Below are 19,191 nucleotides of genomic sequence, written 5' to 3' on the forward strand. Positions count from 1 at the left end.
TTAGCTGCCATTGGCATGTCCCTCCCAGTCGCTGTCTTCAGAGAAAGAAGACACCTGAAGGTCATCGTAGAGGACACTCCGGGGGCCAGGGGCCCAGTGTCCCTCAGGCTTCCTGCCAGTGGGAGGAGGGGCTGACTGCTCAGGACGAGGCAAGGAGGGAGGCGCCACGTACCTGCAGCTCCACCGGCCTTCGTCTACTCTCACAAAGAGTATCCTGAGAGGCTGGCCTGGAACATGGCTGATGGGTGGAGGATGGTGTCTGGTGCAGGCTTGGACACTATTGGGGCGAGATCTGTCCAGTGGAGGTTTGAGGGCAAGGCTTTGCCCCTGGGCAGGTGTCTTCCTGCTGACTTGGGGGGTCCCTGTGGGTCCGGTTGTACTGGGTGGAGGAGGGAGATTCTGGAAAGTCCCCAGATCTGCTGTCAGAGTGCTCTTCTGGGGAGTCTGGATGGGGCTGAGTCTAGGTTTCTTTGGGGGGTTCAGACATGTCTGGATGGGGATCTGGGCAGACCTCTTGCCTGGGGCCTTGATGCTGCTTTTGGAGTCCTGGACCAAACTTCTGCTGATGAGAGACACTGCAGGGTGGGTGCATTTCCTGTCATCTTTCCTGACAGGGGACCTACTGGGGAGATCTGGATCCCGGAGGGGTTTCCTCTTGGATGCGTGGGTGAGCGTGGGCATGTTTGGATGCTGTAGGAGAAGACCAAACAGAAAGGCCAGACATGAGCATCTTCTCTCCATCCAGGAAAAATGAAAATCTCATAGGAATTAATCTCATAGGAATTAATTGTATGTGATGAGATTCTCAACCTCAGTGGTGCTCATGAAAAAGAAAGTTACAATATCACCTTGAGACATTTCTACATCAGATAGGCAAATACAAGGAATTTAACAATGTCTCTTGTTAAGTAAGTGGGAACAAGCTTCTTGTGTACCCCCTTCCGAGGGCTGCGCACAGCTTGGTGTTTTGCGGGCACTTTGATGGCATAATAAGTTTTGATGGCCAGTTTGGGAGGATGAATCACAATTTACAGATTCGTGTTCTAACTTAAAGGATTCTGCTTACGGAATGCTGCTGATAAAGTCACTTCCATTTACCAAACAGCATATTCTTGCCAGCCCGCAAGTAAGAATGCAAAACCAAAGAAACCGAGGAAAATGGCATCTGAAAAGTACTCTAAGTGATCACATTGGTTGGAAAAGAAGGGGACCCGCTCCCTCCCACAGAAGGGGATTGAGGCCAATTGTGTTACCCCAGAAGAAGAAAGAGCGCGAACCAGGAGACTGACCCTCAGGTAGTGGCAGGATTCTGTCCCCTCCTTCCAGTACTGCTGCCGCCACCCTTGGGGTTTCCTGGGAAATCTCTGGAGTAGCTTCCTCTGCTGCTCTTCTTTCCTGCAAAACAAACCACGTTAAGGGGCAGAAACCCAATTTCCTTGTCACAATTGGGACCAACGGTGCTGTGGCCCAGCCCCTTTCCAAGTCTGGGGGTGACACCGGACCTGAATCCCTGTGCTCTGTGAAGACTCCTCCCCCGCTCATATCCTTCCCCCGACTCCAGGATTCCCTCCTGGGCTTCCCAGGAGTTCCTGTCTGTTTGTCCCTATGGCCTTGGGGCCTGTCAGGTGCAAAATTGCATGTGTTCTCCACACCCCTCAGTGACTTCAAGGCATATTCTGAGCCCCTGAGTGTGGCCCCTCGGGACATGGCTCCTGTTCCCCCAATTTCCCTGTCATTTCTAGAGATGGCTCGGCACCCAGTGTAGAGAAGGAGACGAACCGTCTCCAGCGATTTCAGCCCGAAGCTTGGGTACCACCCACCCCACTGCTCACCTTTGCCTTTCACCCTTTTCTCTCTCAGCCGTGTTAGGGGTCCCGGGGGTCTGCAGGTCCTGCAGCTTCTGTGGTTCCAGGTTCTCCTTGCCAAGTTTGGAGCCCAAGGGCTGGGGGGCCAGGGCCCCATGACAGCGCTTCATGGGGCACCTGAGGCTCCTCGCTTTGTGCCCAAAGGCTCCGCAGTCCCTACACTTCACCTGTGGGTGGAGGGGAACAAGGTCAGTGAGTCAGCGGAACCCACAGGTGCATATGTGCAAAGCGAACACAAGGACAGATGGAGAGGGATGAACACTGGTTCTGGAGAAAGGACAGAAGCACGCGGTCCCTTAGCTGCCAGGATATTTATGATACTGTGCTGCTTCCCAAAGCCTTTGCCAGGGAGCATCAGAGGAGGAAGGGCTGGTACTCTAAGTGTGCACAGCAAGACCCCGATTGAAGGACTTGGATAAAAGCAGGCCAGACATCACACTAAGGAGGGGTCAGGTGGCCCCCATCTCTGAACAGCCCGGTCTCCCTGGGGATGAGGTCCCAAGGCAGCTGTCTTTGGTTGGGCCTGGGCAAGGGAGTTATGGACCCAGGTATTCCAGGCCCAAACCCTGTTTCCGAAGTCCATGCCTCCACTTACCCTGGGGTCTTCGTCCTTTGGCGGGGGAGCCACCTGCCTCCCTGTGCCCAGGTTTTGCTTCTTCACTTGCGGGACTTGAGAGAGTTTGCAGGGACCCAGCTGTCTGCAACGACCGGCCATGTTCCCCGCTCCTCGGTGCTTCTTGTCAATCTTACTTTTTGAATTTCCTCTGTATAAAGAAAGAGAAAACTGTCACATTCATACAAGTCACCCCTGCCCTCTCCACACAAATGGGGTCATGAAAGCTCACGACCACTAAGGAAATCCAGGTTCCTGATACCTTGACTTCTCTGCCCAGACATTTCTCCATTCTCTCCAGATACCTACCCACAGATGAGGACCCTGACTTGTTAGAAGTTTTAGGCAGAACTGTGAATTTGGATTTGCATCCTTGAAAGACTAAAGTTAGAGACTTTGGTTACATGTATCACAGTCTAATAGATAAGAGTGAGAAAAGATTTCCCCACACGTACAGAAATACTTATGCTATGGAAAGGCCACATTTAATATTGACGCCCAGGCATTTGAAAACCAAACATAAGTTTGATAACTCCTTGAGAATTGGGCTCTCCCATCTGACATCAGAGAAGGCAGTTCTCAAATACAAACTCACGTAACACAATTATTTTCTCCTCTGCTAGCTTAGACGGGGCACAACGCAGCGGCTGAACTGTTTTCTGAATCCTTCACCCTCAGTGTCTCACTTTTACCTAGTTAATAAAATGTGAAATACATGTTTCAACTGAGGATGAATGATAATTTTTTAGGCTTTCAATGCCTACAGACAATCCCAACAAGTTTTCATAACTGCTCATCCAGTGCCCCACATCAATCAGAATGCTAGGATGCTAAATTCCTTAGAATTTGAATCTTCACGTAATAAGAGCATTCAGAAGGATATATTTTTTCAGCCTCTGTTCTCAAAACTGCTACTGATGTTAAATGATCTAGATCATTATGTGACACCATACTTAAAACTCAACTCAAAATCTATGAAAGATTTGAAGATAAGACCTGAAATTGTAAAACTCCTAGAAGAAAACAAAAGATATATGCTCCTTGACATAGTTCCCAATCAATGGAAAAAGGGATAAGGAAACAATAGTATGTATATTCTGTGGAAATCTATTCAGCCATAAAAAAAGCTGAAATCTTGTTATTCTCCAGAACATGGATAGAACTTATTGTTATGATGCTAAAGAAGAAAGTCAGAGGCTGAAAGTGAAAACCAAAGGACTTCACTCATGCGTACGATAGTAAGAACAAACAAAAAGGAAATAAACCAACAAGTTGGTGAACAAACCAAATGACAAAAACAAACATATCGATTCACAGAACAGAGTAGTGGATACCAGAGAGGAAACATCAGGGGCCAAGGCACAATGGTAAAGGTGGGCAAATGTGTAGTGACAGTGGGAGAGGAAAATTTTGGTGGTGAGCCTGTGTTAAGGTTTACAAAATTTTAAATGTAATGCTGTACAAATGAAACATCTAATATTAACACCCACTGTTAATGCAATTTAAAAAATAAAATTATAAAAATAAAGACACCTTGGGACTTCCCTGGTGGCGTAGTGGTTAAGAATCCACCTGCCAGTGCAGGGGACATGGGTTTGAGCCCTGGCCTGGGAAGATCCCACATGCTGCAGAGCAAGTAAGCCCGTGAGCCACAACTACTGAGCCTGCGCTCTAGAGCCCACGAGCCACAACTACTGAAGCCCATGTGCCACAACTACTGAAACCCGCATTCCTAGAGCCAGTGCTCCACAACAAGAGAAGCCACCAAAATGAGAAGCCCACACACCACAACTAAGAGTAGCCCCTGCTCGCCGCAGCTAGAGAAAAGCCCGCATGCAGCAACGAAGACCCAACACAGCCAAAAATTTAAAAAAATTTTTAAAAATTTAAAAAGACACCTTACCCTATTGCCAGGCCAAATCACTACATATCTTCAGTATGGACTTCTTGTTCTGAGGGATATGCCGAACACAAATTTAAAGCAAACTATCCTAAAGTCCAGCTGTGCTCCTCCTCTCTGTCAGGAGAGTATCAGGGAGGTGGGTGGAGGAATGCAGCTTTGAAGGGGGCTGAGGACGGTCAAGGGGGAATTTCCTCTCCTAGCTGACCTGGTACTGCTCCAAGGTCGCATGACCTTGTTAAGGGTTGCTTAACCAATCAACATCATCGGTCACCTTTGGTCTGACCACGTCTGAAGACATGTTAAGAGAAAGAAATAATTCGTGATTTCACTCATGTGTGGAACACAAAAAACTAACAAAAACAAAGGAAATAAGTAAAAACAACTTTAAGGAAGAAAAAAATTGACACGATAACAAATACAAAGATACACAGACCCGAGTAGTAGAAATCAGAGAAGCCACGGGCAGAGGCAAAATGGACAAAATGGGGCAGCTAGATGGTGACAGAGGAAAACTGCATTTTTGGTGCTGAGAAAGTATATGGTACACAGAAACTGAAATGTATTGCTGTGCACATAAAACTTACTAATATTATAATGGAATGATACCTAAGTTAAAAGAAATTTTAATTAAATTATAGAGAAATTAAAGAATCGATACTCAACTGCCTAAAGCCACATCACTACGTAATTTTATTCTTGTCCTGTTTCCTTGAGGGAATAGCTGAACACCAAACTTAAATCACACAACATGAAACTCAGCTGGATACCTCTTCTCTCAGTAGATGCTCAGAATGGTGGGTGCTGGACACTCTCCACCTGAGGAGATGCAGCTTTGTGGGTGGCTGAGGAAGGAATTTCCCTCTCATGCTGACTTTATACTACTCTAAGGTCACAAGACCTTGATGAGGTTTTTTTTTTAACCAATCAACATTATGTATCACCTTGTATTTATCAATGTCTTGAAGACACATTTAGAAAAGAGAAATATCTTATGAATTCACTTATATGTGGAACACTAAACACAAATACAGAAAGCAAATAAGTAAAAAACGATTAAAGAGGAAAACAAATGACACAAAAACAAACACATATATTCACAGAACAGAGCAGTGGATATCAGAGGGTAGGATCAGGGGGGTGGCCAATGAGTAAAATGGGTCCACAGGATGGCAACAAAAAAACTTAAGTTTTTGGTGTAAGCAATTTAATGGTATACCGGGGTTGAAATATATTTTTGTGCACATAAAACTTAGCTAACATTTTGACTGAATGATACCCTACAAAAATAATTAAATTAAAAGATTAAAGCATCTGTGCCCCATTGCTTAAACCACATCAGTACATATTTTGTCTACTGTCGGATTTCTCTGACAGACAAGCTGAGCGCCAAATTTAAATCAAACAACCTGAATCTTAGCTGTGTACCTCTTATCTGTCAGTAGATGCTCAGAATGGTGGGTTCTGGATACTCTGTGCAGCTTTGAAGGGGGCTGAGGACAGGTCAGTGGGGGAATTTCACTTTCACAATGCCTTTGATTCTGCTCCCAGGTCACATGACCTTGATGAGGTTTTTCTTAACCAATCAAGGTTACGTATCACCTTTACTCTAATAATGTCTTGAAGACACATTTAGAAAAGACAAATACCTTACGACTTCACTCATATGTGGAACACTGTATACAACGAAAAAACAAATGAGTAAAAAAAATTAAAGAAGGAAGCAAATGACGCAAAAACAAACACATATATTCACACAACAGAGTAGTGGATATCAGAGGGTAGCAGCAGGGGGATGGCCAATGAGTGAAATGGGACCACAGGATGGCAAAAGAAAAAACCTAAGTTTTTGGTGCTGATCAGTTTTTTGGCATACTAGAGTTGAAATATATTTTTATACATAGAAAACATGTAATATCGTAACCCAATGATACCGCAGAAAAATAATTACATTAAAAATTATCCGTGACTCATTGCATAAAGCCACATCTATACATATTTTGTCTAGAGTCCTGTTTCTCTAGGGGATACACTGAACACCAAATAAAATCAAACAACATGAAATCCAGCTGGTACAGGAGTTGAAATATATTGTCATACACAAAAAACTTATCTAATATTATAACCAAAAAATACCTTATTAAAAAAGTCTACTGAACAATAAATTGAAAAGAAATTAAAGAATCCGTATCCTTTGCGCATAGCCACATCATTATTTTTACCACTGCCCTGTTACCTGAGGAACAAGATGAACACCAAATATACAGCAAATCAACCTGAAATCCAGCTGGGTACTTCCTGTTGGTAGATCATCAGAAATATGTGTGCTGGACAAACCCCACTGGACACAGTGTGGGTTCCAAGGTGCCTGAGGAAACGTACATGGGAGAAGGGTCCTTTTCTTGCTTGCTGTTATACTACTCCAGGTCACGTGATTCTGTTAAGACATTTGTAGCCAAGGAAAGATATCTATCCCTTTTTTTCTTACCCTGTCTCTAAGGAAGGTTTATACATTGTGATTTATTGTTATCATGCATTTTAAAACTAGAGGGACACCTGTACATACTTTTAAGAATAATTATGATCTGAAAGAAAATTAAACATCTTTGCATGTGCTTATTTTTTCCGAGAATCACAATTTTTACTATGGTAAAACATGCATGACATAAAATTTACTATTTAATCACAATGAGGTGTCAAGTCCTATGGCATCAATTGCACTCATGTTATCCTGCAGCCATCAGCAGCATCCATGTCCTGATAAAAAATAGACAGGAAAAAGAAAGACAGCATTTCCCCTCATGGAACAAATAATTATGCAATGAGAAAGCTGCATTTAATATTGTGGTACATGCATTTGAAAATCAAAGGAAACTATGCTTACTTCTTGAAAATTAGACTTTCCCATCGGACATCAGAGCAGGCCATTATCAAGTACAAATTCACTCAGGAAAAACATTTCCTCCTCTGTTAAACTAGAAGCTTCACAGCTGAGCTTTAAATCTTTTCTCTTCAGTGTTTCTTTTTTATCTAGTTTCTGTTAATGGAAGACAAAGAGGTTTCAGCTAAGAATGAACAAATCCATTATTTAGGCTTTCAATGCCTATAGAAAATCGCACCTTGTTTTGATAACTGCTGTTTCAGTTCCCCACATAAATCAGAATGCTGATTTACATGTCTTCTGAATTTTCACCTTCTTGTAATAAATAGTGTGAAGAACGATGTATTGTATCAGTTTCTGTTTTCAGAATTACCCTTAAAAATAAAGAATCAAGGTCACGAACTCACGCCATACACAAACCTGATCTCAAAACGCATGAAATACTTGTATATAAGACCTGAAACTGTAAAAATGCTAGAAGAAAACAGCGACAGTACACTCCTTGAGATAGGTGGTCATCAATGGAAAAACAGATAAAGAGGAGGTAGTAGGTATTTAATGGAACACTATTCAGTCATAAAACACATGAAATTTGCCATTTTCCACAACATGGTGGGACCTGGAGGGTATCATGCTAACAACGTAAGACAGGCAGAAAAGACAAACAGCATATGATTTTACCCATATATAGAATACAAAAAAATTACAAGAATAAATAAATTTAAAAATTAATGATGAAACCAAAGGGCACCAAAACAAAGACATAGATGCACAAGACAGAATACTGGAAACCAGAGGGGAAGTGGCAGGCAGAAGGCCCAATGGGTAAAATGGGTCCACAGGATGGTAACAGATGGAAACCAGTTTTTTGGTCCTGAGCAGGTGCGTGGTGAACAGGAGCTGAAATATATTGTTTTGTTTTGTTTTTAACAATTCATGTTTTTTTTAACATCTTTATTGGAGTATAATTGCTTTATAATGGTGTGTTAGTTTCTGCTTTATAGAAATATACTGTTGTAAACATAAAACTTATCTAATATTATAACTGAATGATACCTCAGTAAAAAAAGAAAAACAATAGAATTGTAAATTTAAAAAAATTAAAGAATCTTTACCCCATTGCCTAAAGCCATATCACTACATATGTTGACCACTGTCCTATTTCTCTGGGCGATTAACTGAACACCAAATTTACTTCAAACCAACCTGAAATCCAGCCGTGCTCCTCCTGTCAGTAGAATCTCAGAAAAGTGGGTGCTGGACAAACCCCACTGGTTGAGATGCAGCTTCCAAGGTGGCTGAGGAAGGGTCCATGGAGCAAGTTTTCTTTCCGAGCTGACTTTTATGCTGCTCCAAGCTCACAGGACCTTGTGAAGCCTTTCATACCCAAGGAAGGAAATCTGTCACAATCGATAGACAATAGAATTGGTTGCTCATTCTCCTCACACAAGACTGTTTTTCACCCTGACTGTTCCCCAGAATCCCTTGTGGAGATTTGAAAAGTAATGATGGGTCAGTATCATCCTTGTATGTGTTCCTGTAAAGGGACTCAGGCCTGTGGTTTCGGAACTGTGCTACTTTGTGCTACACGAACACAAGTCATCCCAGTAGATATCCTGGAATAATTTCCCTTGAGATTTGTGTTCAATATTGATGTGTGTCAAAGGATAACATTCCAAGTTCTTCAGACAAAGTGGGGAGATCTGCTTTGTGAGAACATTCATTTTTTTCTTCTGGAACAGTACATCGCACAAATTATTTTAAAAACTGGCTTGCATGATGGCTGATAGTTTCAGGCATTTTATAATCCTGGAGGTTTATTCCATGAGCTTATGCGGGGGTGACAAGGCTGGGTTCCTCTTTAGTGAGAGTGCTAGGCACATAATTCAGGAATCAGCTGAATAAGATACAGAGTATGATCGTGGAAGGAACTCTTCATCCACTTAGCTCAATTCAGAGGTTTTGGGACAAAATAACAAAGAGATTTCTGAGGTCTGGGAGGGCAGACATGCCTGTCTCTCTAGCCCCAGGTGGTTTCCATCTGCAGACATAGGTTGAGGGGCCTCAAAAAGTGTAGGACTAGATAGATGTCTTTGAGACTTCCCCATGACCTTGCCTGACCAGGGTCGTGACATTCTGGGAAACATGACCAGTGGAGCTGAAGATCAGAGCTGTGTCACCACCAGGGCCTGAAAGGGTAGATGGGGTTGAGGGACGTTGGAATAAGTGGAGCTGAGTTGTGTGGAAAGAGCTGTGGAGAAAGGGGACACTCAGAGAGTGGGGCTGAGTCTCTGCCCACTTTCCGAGGGTGCAGACCTGAATCCCTGTGTTTACAGGGGCATAAAGAAAACCAGACACCAACACTTAGCTCCTTTAGCCACAGACTTTATTGTTTGAATATTTGCAACTATTATTCTATACACAAATTTTAATTTCTTCCAAACTCTACATTCTATATTGCTAGATCACTTCACTGTCCTTTTTATGCCACATTTTCATGAAGAGGTATTTCACCAAATCACAGTTTGCCTGACTGTATGTTAAAGGATTCTTTTAGAGGCTCCTTCTTCCACATACTCAAGTCATTTTTTTCTGATATAAAATCTAGCTATAGCTCCATTTTGATTTTTAGGATTGCTGCATCCTCAATGTGAGAATTTAATGTTGACTAAGAAATAAGTGACCACTGAAAACTTCCCTTCCTTCAGAACACTGAAGGTGTGATGTACAGTCTGAGCACACATGTACCAGAGAGGTTGCTCTATGAATAAAGAATTTCTCATGACCTTACATTGAATAACTTCTCCAGTATGAATTATTTGTAAGTATGCTCTGGTGTTGCTCAGCAAACTTTCGTATTTCTCAAGAGCCTTCATCTTTGTTCTTGATTTAGTGTTTATTCTTTCGCTGAGTTTCTTGTGCACATCAAGCCTGGTGCTTGGCTGAATGTTTATTTACAGTTATTATAGTCTTAGTGGTTCTCCACTGGGAGTTGGCTCATGTTGACCATAATTATCAAAGGAGAACTAGGGGTTGGTTATCCTCTGCTCAAGCCCTCTGGGACAGGGGTCCCCAACCCCCAGACCATGGACCAGTACTGGTCTGTGGCCTGTTAGGAACTAGGCCGCACAGCAGGAGGTGAGCGGCGGGCAAGCAAGCAAAGGTTCATCTGCTGCCCCCCATAGCTCGTATCACCACCTGAACCATCCCCGTGACCCCCATCTGTGGAAAAATTGTCTTCCACGAAAGTGGTTCCTGGTGCCAGAAAGGCTGGGGACCACTGCTCTAGGGTCTTTAGAGTTGGGAGCTGTTGCTAAAAACACCCATACTGTATTTACAGAGTGAGTTCTGCTAAGTTACCTGAGGTCAGGCCAATGACTAAAGGCTTTGCCACAGAGACAGGGCACATATGGATCCACATCCACAGGTGATGCCTGTCTGGACTGAGGAGTGTGATGCCTGAACAAGTGTCCATATTGATTACACACAGAGTTTCTTTACTGGGTGTGAACCTTGGTGTGGTTAGATGCTAAAGCTATGCTGGTGTTCCATCCACATTCCTCACATGTATGACACCATGTCATCTCAGGTCAGAACGTCTACTGAGGGCCCTCCTGACTTTCTCTCCAGTGCTGAGTTCCCTCATGTCGTCTAAGGGAAGATTCGTGACTGAAGCATTTCCCACACCACTGACATTCATAGGGCTGCTCTCCAGTGTGGGTTCTCTCATGTCTTCTCAGGTTTGTAAATTGACTGAAAGCATTCCCACACTGCTGACATTTATAGGGTTTCTCTCCTGTGTGGGTCCTTTTGTGCCGAGTCAATTCAGAACTGTGACTGAAGGCCTTCCCACACAGAAGACATATGTGTGGTTTCTCTCCAGTGTGGATTCTCTTGTGCTGACTAAGTCCAGAGCTCTGACTAAAGGCTTTCCCACACTGATGACATTCATAGTGCTTCTCTCTGGAATGGATTTTCTTATGTTTTCTAAGGTAAGAGATTTGATTAAAACTTTTCTCACATAGATGGCATTTATATGGCTTCTCTCCTGTGTGAATTTTCTCATGTTCTTTCAGGTAGGAACTTTGACTGAAGACTTTCCCACACACATGACATTTATATGGTTTCTCTCCAGTGTGGATCCGCTTGTGATTTCTAAGGTTAGAACTTTGAAAAAAGCCACTTCCACAGAGATGACATTTATATGGTTTCTCTCCAGTATGAATCATCTTGTGTCGTCTGAGGCTAGAGGAATTACTAAAGGCTTTCCCACAGAAAGGACATTCACATGATTTACCTCTAGTGTGAATGTGATCCTGTCCGTCAAGGAATGACCCTTGACTAAGTGAATTTCCAAACTGTTTGCTGACATTACGTTTCCTCCTTAAGTGAATTGATAAATGTTTAGGTGAAGATCTAGGAGTAAATTCATCACTCAAATCAGTCCATCCAACAGGATCCCCTTGCGTGTGAGAAACCTGTTATGGGAAGGAGATATGAAGCTGTTACTGGTTCACCCACATCCATGCAGACACTCATGCCTCTACATTTACACCCTAGAGCACCAGTTGTTAATAGTCTCCTGTTAAAATGTTTCCAGTGTCAGTTGCATACACATGTTGTGTTACTCCCCTGCAGGCACAAACATTCTCTTTTATTGTTTCCCAACCCAGATATCAGATTAATTTTGAAGATTTCAGTGTGTTTTAGAGACTATGAGATGAGCAATGTTAGTGCAACTGACTTTTTTTCTTAGGTTTCATGCTGCAGTTTTGAGCTCATATTAATTTCTTAACTGATTTTAGCCTATCCAAAAATTCTCCCAGAAAGAGCTCAATCTCAGCTTAATTACATACCAGCAATTGTGCTCAATTACCAACTTATCTCACTGCCAGGTCCTTCATTTGGATGACTGGTGTTCCACCCATGAAACTTACCATTGGCATGGTGGCAGATATGTGCTTCCTGTAGAGACTTTGCATGAATATCATTTCTTGTTGTCTAAGCAGACTTTCACCGTCTAAAGAAATGGAAAAAATATAGATTTTAGAATGGCATTAGGGAAATAGAAATGTAAACAAACACCAAGGTCCATGTGAGTATCTTTCAAAAGTTGGCGCTTAGTTGGAGAAACAATGTATAATAAAGAAATACTCAAGGTAGTAGAAATACTTTAAAAGTCATTGTCTATTAGAAAAAAAGAGGATTAAAATATAAAAATGTAACGTGGTGGAGAGACATTGGGTCAGCAAATGATGGAAAACACATTAAATGGGGCGATCAGGACAAAATCACTATGTGAAAGTTTAACTGCAGTGAGTCCACGAGCACCCTTTTCCCTAAAGAATAGAAAATGGCAGGAAGTAATATGAATTGTGATTGGTAGATGCAAAGAATGATAACAACATGAAGAATTTCAGCCCAATGTCCTCACTTCCAGTTTAGAACATATCGCTCACTTCATAAAACTTTCATTTGGTGTTTCCAAGGACTTAACACACTGACTGAAACTCTTTTTCAGTGAAGCACAGGCCCCTGATTCTTACCTGGACTCTGGCTTTGGAGGCATCCTGTTGCTTCACTCCACAGCTCTTTTCCTTGTTCGAGCTGGGAAATCACATCTGATTTGCTGATCTGATACCCTGTTTGATATGAAAAAGAAAAAAAGTGTTGGATTTTGAGTCTGGGCTAATTACCCTTTGCTGTGCTCAAGTCCAGGGTAAGGGAAAGAGGAAAATACAGAGATAATTGAAGGTCAGTGCCGGCAACAACATCTTCAACAGACAGAACAGTGAAGGTCCTTCAGCAGACCAGGAGGAAATCCAGAGCAGCAGCAAACACAGTGAGACCCTCTAGCGGCTGATGCCTGTGCACAAGTTCAAAGATTACAGAATCCTCAGTGTTTTCCAAATGGGAAAGATTAAAAGACTCTACAGTGGGCTGAATATTACTTTCAAACAGGAGCCAGTAAGGATACGCCTTACAGGAATCATCAAAATTATGTCATATACACGACTCTGGTCTCAAGCCTTCATGGAGTGACTAGAACAGAAGAATCATTTTAAAAATATTTGATCCATTTACTTATGCATTAAAATATCCATTGAATCCCCAGTTCTGTTCTGAGTGTAAACACTGAGTAGCCACAGAGATATGAAATGTGGCCAAGATTACTTTCCAGTGTAGTAATGAAAAGTGCCATGAAAAGAAACGTCTTCGTTTTAAGTAGTTATGAGGACTATCAAAGAAGCAGGAAGGACTTGGAGTGGGACACGGGGAAGCTGATCTAAATGCTTGTTCGGTGAGTGAATGAATGCAGTGAACACACGTGCACGTACATCCGTGTTGACAGACTCACCTACGGAGACCAGGTGGGTGATATTTTCCAGCATCACGTTTCTGAACAGGGTTTTCTGGGATGTGTCCAGCAGGGCCCACTCTTCCTGGGTGAAGTTGATCGCTACATCTTCAAACGTCACTGATTCCTAAAACATCAGGGATGTTCTGGTTTAGACAGAGCAGTCCCTACCACTGTCCAGGGTGGGAGGGTTGAGATGAGGAGGTGATGGGGTCTGGGTGGATAAAGGATCACGCTCTGTGTGGGGTTCCCCTTGGTTCTCTGCCAGCGCTGAGCTGGTGTCTGCCTTTCAGGTACATTCACAGAAACCTACACACTCTGACGTCATGAAGCTTTATTTCACAGAAATATCACTTGAAGTGTGTTATAATACGACAATGAAGTTTTTCAATAACCTGGAAATTAGGACTTCCAGACAGTTGATAGTGAAATATTCACTTGCATATTCATAACTCAATCTCTCTTCCCTATTAATTTCAAGGAACTCTACAGATTCATGACAAAGCAAACAATAACCATGATGGGGTACTTTGAAAACATGACTATTGGTTTAAATTATGTCACTAGAGGAACCTTTGACTCTCCAGATAGAAACTGCTTTCATTACTTCTTATGAGTGTTGAATCATCCAATATATTACTGTATGAGGAGTTTGCTGTCTAGCAAACCTGGGTTAAATACAAAACATTATTCTGCTAATCATGCCAATGTCACAGAACCATGAAGGGATCCTTCATGTTCCTCAGAACTGAACAAGGTTCATACAGAACTTGGTACCAGTAGGTGCTCTCTTTCTCAACACTACAGGTCGCAGGTGTTCATAACAAACTCTGAGGTCAGATGGTTCAGAAGCATAAGCCGGGGACTCAGGTGGCTGGAGTGAAGGACAGACCTAGCCTGACCATCGCTGCGCAGCGTAAGGACTCCCATTCTTGACCTTCTCAGGGACCTTGACCTTAGTTATCACTGTTTCTCTTGTAATCTAATCTCATCTCCATGCTGAGGGATGAAAGAAGCCTAGTGATTGGTTTTTCTCCAATTTTTCAAAAATCTATTAGAGAACCTAATTTTATTCTACCTACTGTACTGTTTCTCCTTTCTGTGCAGCACAGTTAAGAAAATACTCCTCCCTACACATTCCTCCCAGTTATCGAATATGAATAAAAGCTTAATTACTAAGAGGTGGAATGTGTGAATGAGGGAACGATTGCTAATGGCACTTGGGGTGTAGCTTCAGAAGGAGGCGTCGCTACTCACCAGAGGCTCCATTGTCAACAACTCAGTCGCCAGGAGTCTTTCTCGGGATTTCAGTCACAGCCAATCCAAGCACTGAGCACGCAAATCTGAGGATGGAGAAGAAGCCATGAGACTCCAGTCCTGTGCACAACTTCCAGACCCACCTGAAATGGAGCCCCCTACCTCCACCTGGCTGTGACCCCAGCCCAGCAAACGGAAACCAGTGGTGCATCCTAAGAACACGGTGCAGTCTCTCCTCTCCCAGATCCCATGGAAGAAGCTAGAGCTGTGGTTGCTAAGACAGAAAGTCAAAGTTCAGAGAGCTTGCAAATAAGAATGTGCTAAGCATTGACTGTGTGTGTTCAGCAGGCTAGGGCATCCAGAAGCATTCAACGTCCTCCTTGATTCAAACCCTCGGGAACCCTGACTCATGCCGGAGTAGAGTTTGGTTTCCTCCTGTAGGAAACACTGGAAATCCCCAGATCATTCTCTTCCCTTATGCACCCACAGTGGTCCTCCAACACCCCTGGCAGCCCGCTGGAACCTCACTGCCTTCCAGTTCTCCCTCAACCCTGACTTTTAGTTCTGTCCCCCATCTACGTGGATATTAATCAGCCAAGGGCCTATTTCAGGATGCAGTTAAACCAAGGACTTATGCCACTTGGAGGAACCGTGGCACCCACCCTTCCGGTCTCGTCCTTAACATCCACTGCTCCAGAAGGAAGCAGGGGTACACGAGTCATAGTGTTCCGGTGGTGGACTGTCTCAACCCTCTGTGTCAATGTTGCTCAGAAATATAAAATGACTGAGGTTTTGGAGGAAATTGGTTTATTTACCAATTTACAAATGACACACAGAGGTTCCAAAAACTTGAGTATATGACAGAGTTACACATCCAGAAGAAGGATCAGCTGTCATTTAATTTTGCTCAGCCTGTGTCCTGTGCTCAAATTCCTTTAGGGTAACAAAGATCACCTAGGTTTTACCTGTAATACGATCTCTAACATTAGTCATCAGAAGAAGCTCCCTGTTATTTCTCTCTTCATGTTTATCACCCAGATATAGGGGAAACCTCTCCATATCGCTACACTCAATCCCCTCATTACATCCTATCTTGAAACAGAAATCTCTTCTAAAGATAGTTGCTCTCAAGTTCCTTCTCTCCTGTCCTCCCTCCACAATCAAAGTGAAAGTGCATTTTGTATCGAAAAAAAAGAGAAGCCCTGGATTAATGCCAGCATCTGCTAACTGTGGATAAACACACCCAAGAAAAAGCGTTTAGTGATTGTATTATCCACACCACCTAGGAAAATCCAAGGTGGGAGGGACTATCTAGGAAAACCAATCAAGACTTGGCCATGGATTATACCTTTGGTTTTGACTTCAAGACAAATTTCAGAGGGAAATGAAACTTTCTCTTTCACTCTTAGAATGTTTCTTCTATTGATAATAGGAATACGTAAATCCCTATGATATCCAGGGAAACCCCAGGCATATGCAAAAGAGCCGCCTTGCATCTAGAAGGTGGAACCTAGGCGACCCTGGCCATGTCCAGATTACAAGTTATAGGAATCAAAGGAGGTTAACATCTATTAATTTAGGGGAAGAATTAAATATCTCAAGAGATTTATTTTACCTTGAGATAATTATTTCAACATAAAAATCTATCCCAAGACACATAAGAAATGAAATGAAAATCACTTGATGAAACCCATAAAAGGAAATTAATTCAGAGAAGCAGAAAATGAAGTATTTAGAAACAAATTAGTAAAAATATCAGATGTAGATCAACAGCCAATAGAACTTTCCAAGATGAAGAACATGCTCTACATATGCAATGTATGATACAGAAGCTGCCACACACATGTGGTGACAGAACACTTGAAATCTGGCTGGCGTTACCAAGGATATGAAGTTTAGCTATTTAATTTCATTAATTTAAATGTTCTAGCCACATGCAGCTGGTCGTCACTGTATTGGGAGAGCACAAGTTTAGGATCTTAGGTTAGGCAGATAAAATAACTAAATAGATTCAAGACAACTATGTTGGAGTGGGAAAAAGGGACATGTACAGTCAAGAGTAGGAAATGATGGTGGCAAAATACACGTTGACACAATGTGGTTCAGAGACTACAAGAAGCTACTTTGATAGGACAATTGTCTAGAGACAGATAGGACTTAACAACATTTTCATGGGATGAAACAAACTCACATCTCACAGTTTGTAGGACTCACCAAAACCCCAGTTGCAGGAGCTGGTGAAGCCAAGTAGATTCTGAGGTAAGTTCCACAGCAAGCAGCCAATTTCTCTTCCTCCAAAGCCCCAAACTGTCCAACTTCTTCTTCTCTGGACAAATGCATCCCTTTGCCTGTCTGACTTTCCTTTAAACCTGGATAACAGTTTATAACCCAATCTGGGCTACATTCCAGGATCCACCCTCTCAGAAGGTTACCGACCCTAATAGGGTTTCAGTCTGTGAGCCACACCCTGTTCAATTTGATTGGATTTTCCAGACTAATAGGAAATTGTAATCCTCACACAGTGCTGGAGAGCAAAGATGTAAGGTCATGTCCAGGGATAGTGAGAAGATCCATTCATTCCCTTCTTCATCCGTAAACACTGTCGAGTGCATTCTCTATACTGGGAACCATTCTATGTCTTCAGAATAACGGCATCAGACACACTGGGTATCTGTGGAAATGAAGCTGGGATTCCCTGGGAGAAATACAGAATTAAAAATAAAATGCAAGATGAGAAACTGTGAAAACGTGAAATATAAATAATGAGGTGACAAAATAAGATACATTGCTGGGATGCAGAACATGACTCTTAAGGCACTGGCCACATAGTACTTTGAAGAACATGTTAAGAATCTATTAACTATGCAAAGAAAATGAGAAGACAATTTTATACTTTAGTTCTTGGTTAGTGGGGAAATCCATACAAATGTTCCTGCATAGTAAACTACTGTAAATAATTTTCCTGCCATGTCATTCGGAATCTATTTATACATTTTAGTGGAAATCTTATGGGTGTGGAGATGGCTCTTTAAGCTTAAAATTCCTGGCTCCTAAATGGAAAAATTAAACCAGGGGACATGGTGAGTATTTCATTGTATCTGAGGACATTTTGCTTGTATCATACAATGCCTGGCAATCCTATTATCTCATGTATTTCAATTCCATCTCCCATACACATTAAAGAGTATTTCACCTGAAACAAATATATTAAGGTAAATGAGCTATACTTCAATTTTTAAAAAAAATATTTTAAACCTTCGCCATTACCCCTCAATCTCCAAGGACTCATCCTTTTCTCTTACAGTCATCAGATTATGTGTAACCTATTTCCTAAATGAAACTGATATTTTGGATGTAGATACTGTCCACCACAAGATTTAAAGTACTCTGTTACTGTCATTCACTACTTATGTCATCTTCCACCTAAAAGGAAGGGAATTGCCTTTCCTCTCAGCTCGGAAATTTACTTCTACATTCGTGTTCTTTCCTATTCTCTCCTGCCACGTCAGAATGTATAATTTAAATTGAATTCACTTTATTTTTCACATTGGTTGATTTAAAATATTATAATAGTTTCTGTAAGGTCGGATCTTAACAAACGGCACCGCGAAACAGAGGAAAGCTTCAAGTGAGCTTTATTAGGGAGCGCTCCCGGGCGAGGTTCACTGGTCTGAGAGAAAGGGGTCAGAGAAGTCGCACCCGGGCGAGGGTTGGGCAAGATTTTATAGGGGAAGAAGGGAAAGGGGTGTGGTGAATCCGGGAGGGCGCAGGGTATTCCTTATTTGGGGGTCTCTTCGGGTATCCTGGCAATATCCGGTGCCGGTTGCATCAGTCTTGGGACTGTTAGTCCCGCCCCTCGAAAGGCGGGAAGGCTGGGCCGGGTGCAAAGTCCCCAGGTCAGTTCCTGGAACTGGGTGGTCCGGAGAGTTTCGGTCTGATGCAACCTGTGAATCTGATTGTGTTCCCCTGCCTCGGGCCAGTTGGCCTTACATCCTGACATCTTTGGTGTAATGGGGCGACGTTCTGGTCTCTGGCTACTTCATGCTGAATGGGGGCGTCGAAAGGGGAATCGGGCGACCAGAGATCCGAGGCTTAGGGGAGACCAGTGGGGGGTTCTGTAGGAAGCAAGGTGTAAGGACCGAGGAGCATTTGGGTTGTGGCCACCCGAGAAACTTCCTCCATGCGCCTGCGAAGGAACCTAAGAAAACAGGGAGCAAACGTGAGCAAGATACAGATGAGAATTGAGGGGCCTAAAATTGGTGTTAGCCAGGTATAGAGGGTGGATCGCCACCAATCGGGAATTGGGGAGGCGGACTA

At 42.8% G+C, this 19,191-nt stretch overlaps 2 protein-coding genes across 2 annotated transcripts; both read right to left on the reverse strand.

Annotated features, from left to right (window-relative positions):
• Nucleotides 1–1,975, reverse strand: LOC111173337 (putative protein FAM90A2P). Its single transcript, XM_089903543.1, has 3 exons — nucleotides 1,833–1,975; nucleotides 1,290–1,395; nucleotides 1–690 (listed from the first exon to the last, which is right to left on the reverse strand). Exons 1-3 carry the CDS (start codon nucleotides 1,973–1,975, stop codon nucleotides 1–3), a joined length of 939 nt encoding a protein of 312 aa, XP_089759669.1.
• An 8,842-nt stretch (nucleotides 1,976–10,817) lies between these two features.
• Nucleotides 10,818–14,886, reverse strand: LOC111171246 (uncharacterized). Its single transcript, XM_089903544.1, has 5 exons — nucleotides 14,875–14,886; nucleotides 13,618–13,744; nucleotides 12,806–12,901; nucleotides 12,197–12,279; nucleotides 10,818–11,737 (listed from the first exon to the last, which is right to left on the reverse strand). Exons 1-5 carry the CDS (start codon nucleotides 14,884–14,886, stop codon nucleotides 10,859–10,861), a joined length of 1,197 nt encoding a protein of 398 aa, XP_089759670.1. The 3' UTR covers nucleotides 10,818–10,858.
• Between the last annotated feature and the right edge of the window lie 4,305 nt (nucleotides 14,887–19,191).

The sequence above is a fragment of the Delphinapterus leucas genome, chromosome 21 (assembly GCF_059928025.1).
Source record: "Delphinapterus leucas isolate spDelLeu-1000000601 "Yukka" chromosome 21, BTC_Dleu_Yukka2, whole genome shotgun sequence".
Lineage (NCBI taxonomy): Eukaryota > Metazoa > Chordata > Mammalia > Artiodactyla > Monodontidae > Delphinapterus > Delphinapterus leucas.

Excerpts from the sequence above, each read along its gene's own strand:
- LOC111173337 (XM_089903543.1), bottom strand. The coding sequence starts at position 1,975 with ATGAAGCGCTGTCATGGGGCCCTGGCCCCCCAGCCCTTGGGCTCCAAA. Across the intron at positions 1,396-1,832 it reads GAAAAGGGTGAAAGGCAAAG|GAAAGAAGAGCAGCAGAGGA; the intron begins GTGAGCAGTGGG and ends TTTGTTTTGCAG. Across the intron at positions 691-1,289 it reads AATCCTGCCACTACCTGAGG|CATCCAAACATGCCCACGCT; the intron begins GTCAGTCTCCTG and ends CTTCTCCTACAG.
- LOC111171246 (XM_089903544.1), bottom strand. Across the intron at positions 12,280-12,805 it reads CCTCCAAAGCCAGAGTCCAG|ACGGTGAAAGTCTGCTTAGA; the intron begins GTAAGAATCAGG and ends CCATTTCTTTAG. Across the intron at positions 11,738-12,196 it reads TATCTGCCACCATGCCAATG|GTTTCTCACACGCAAGGGGA; the intron begins GTAAGTTTCATG and ends TTCCCATAACAG.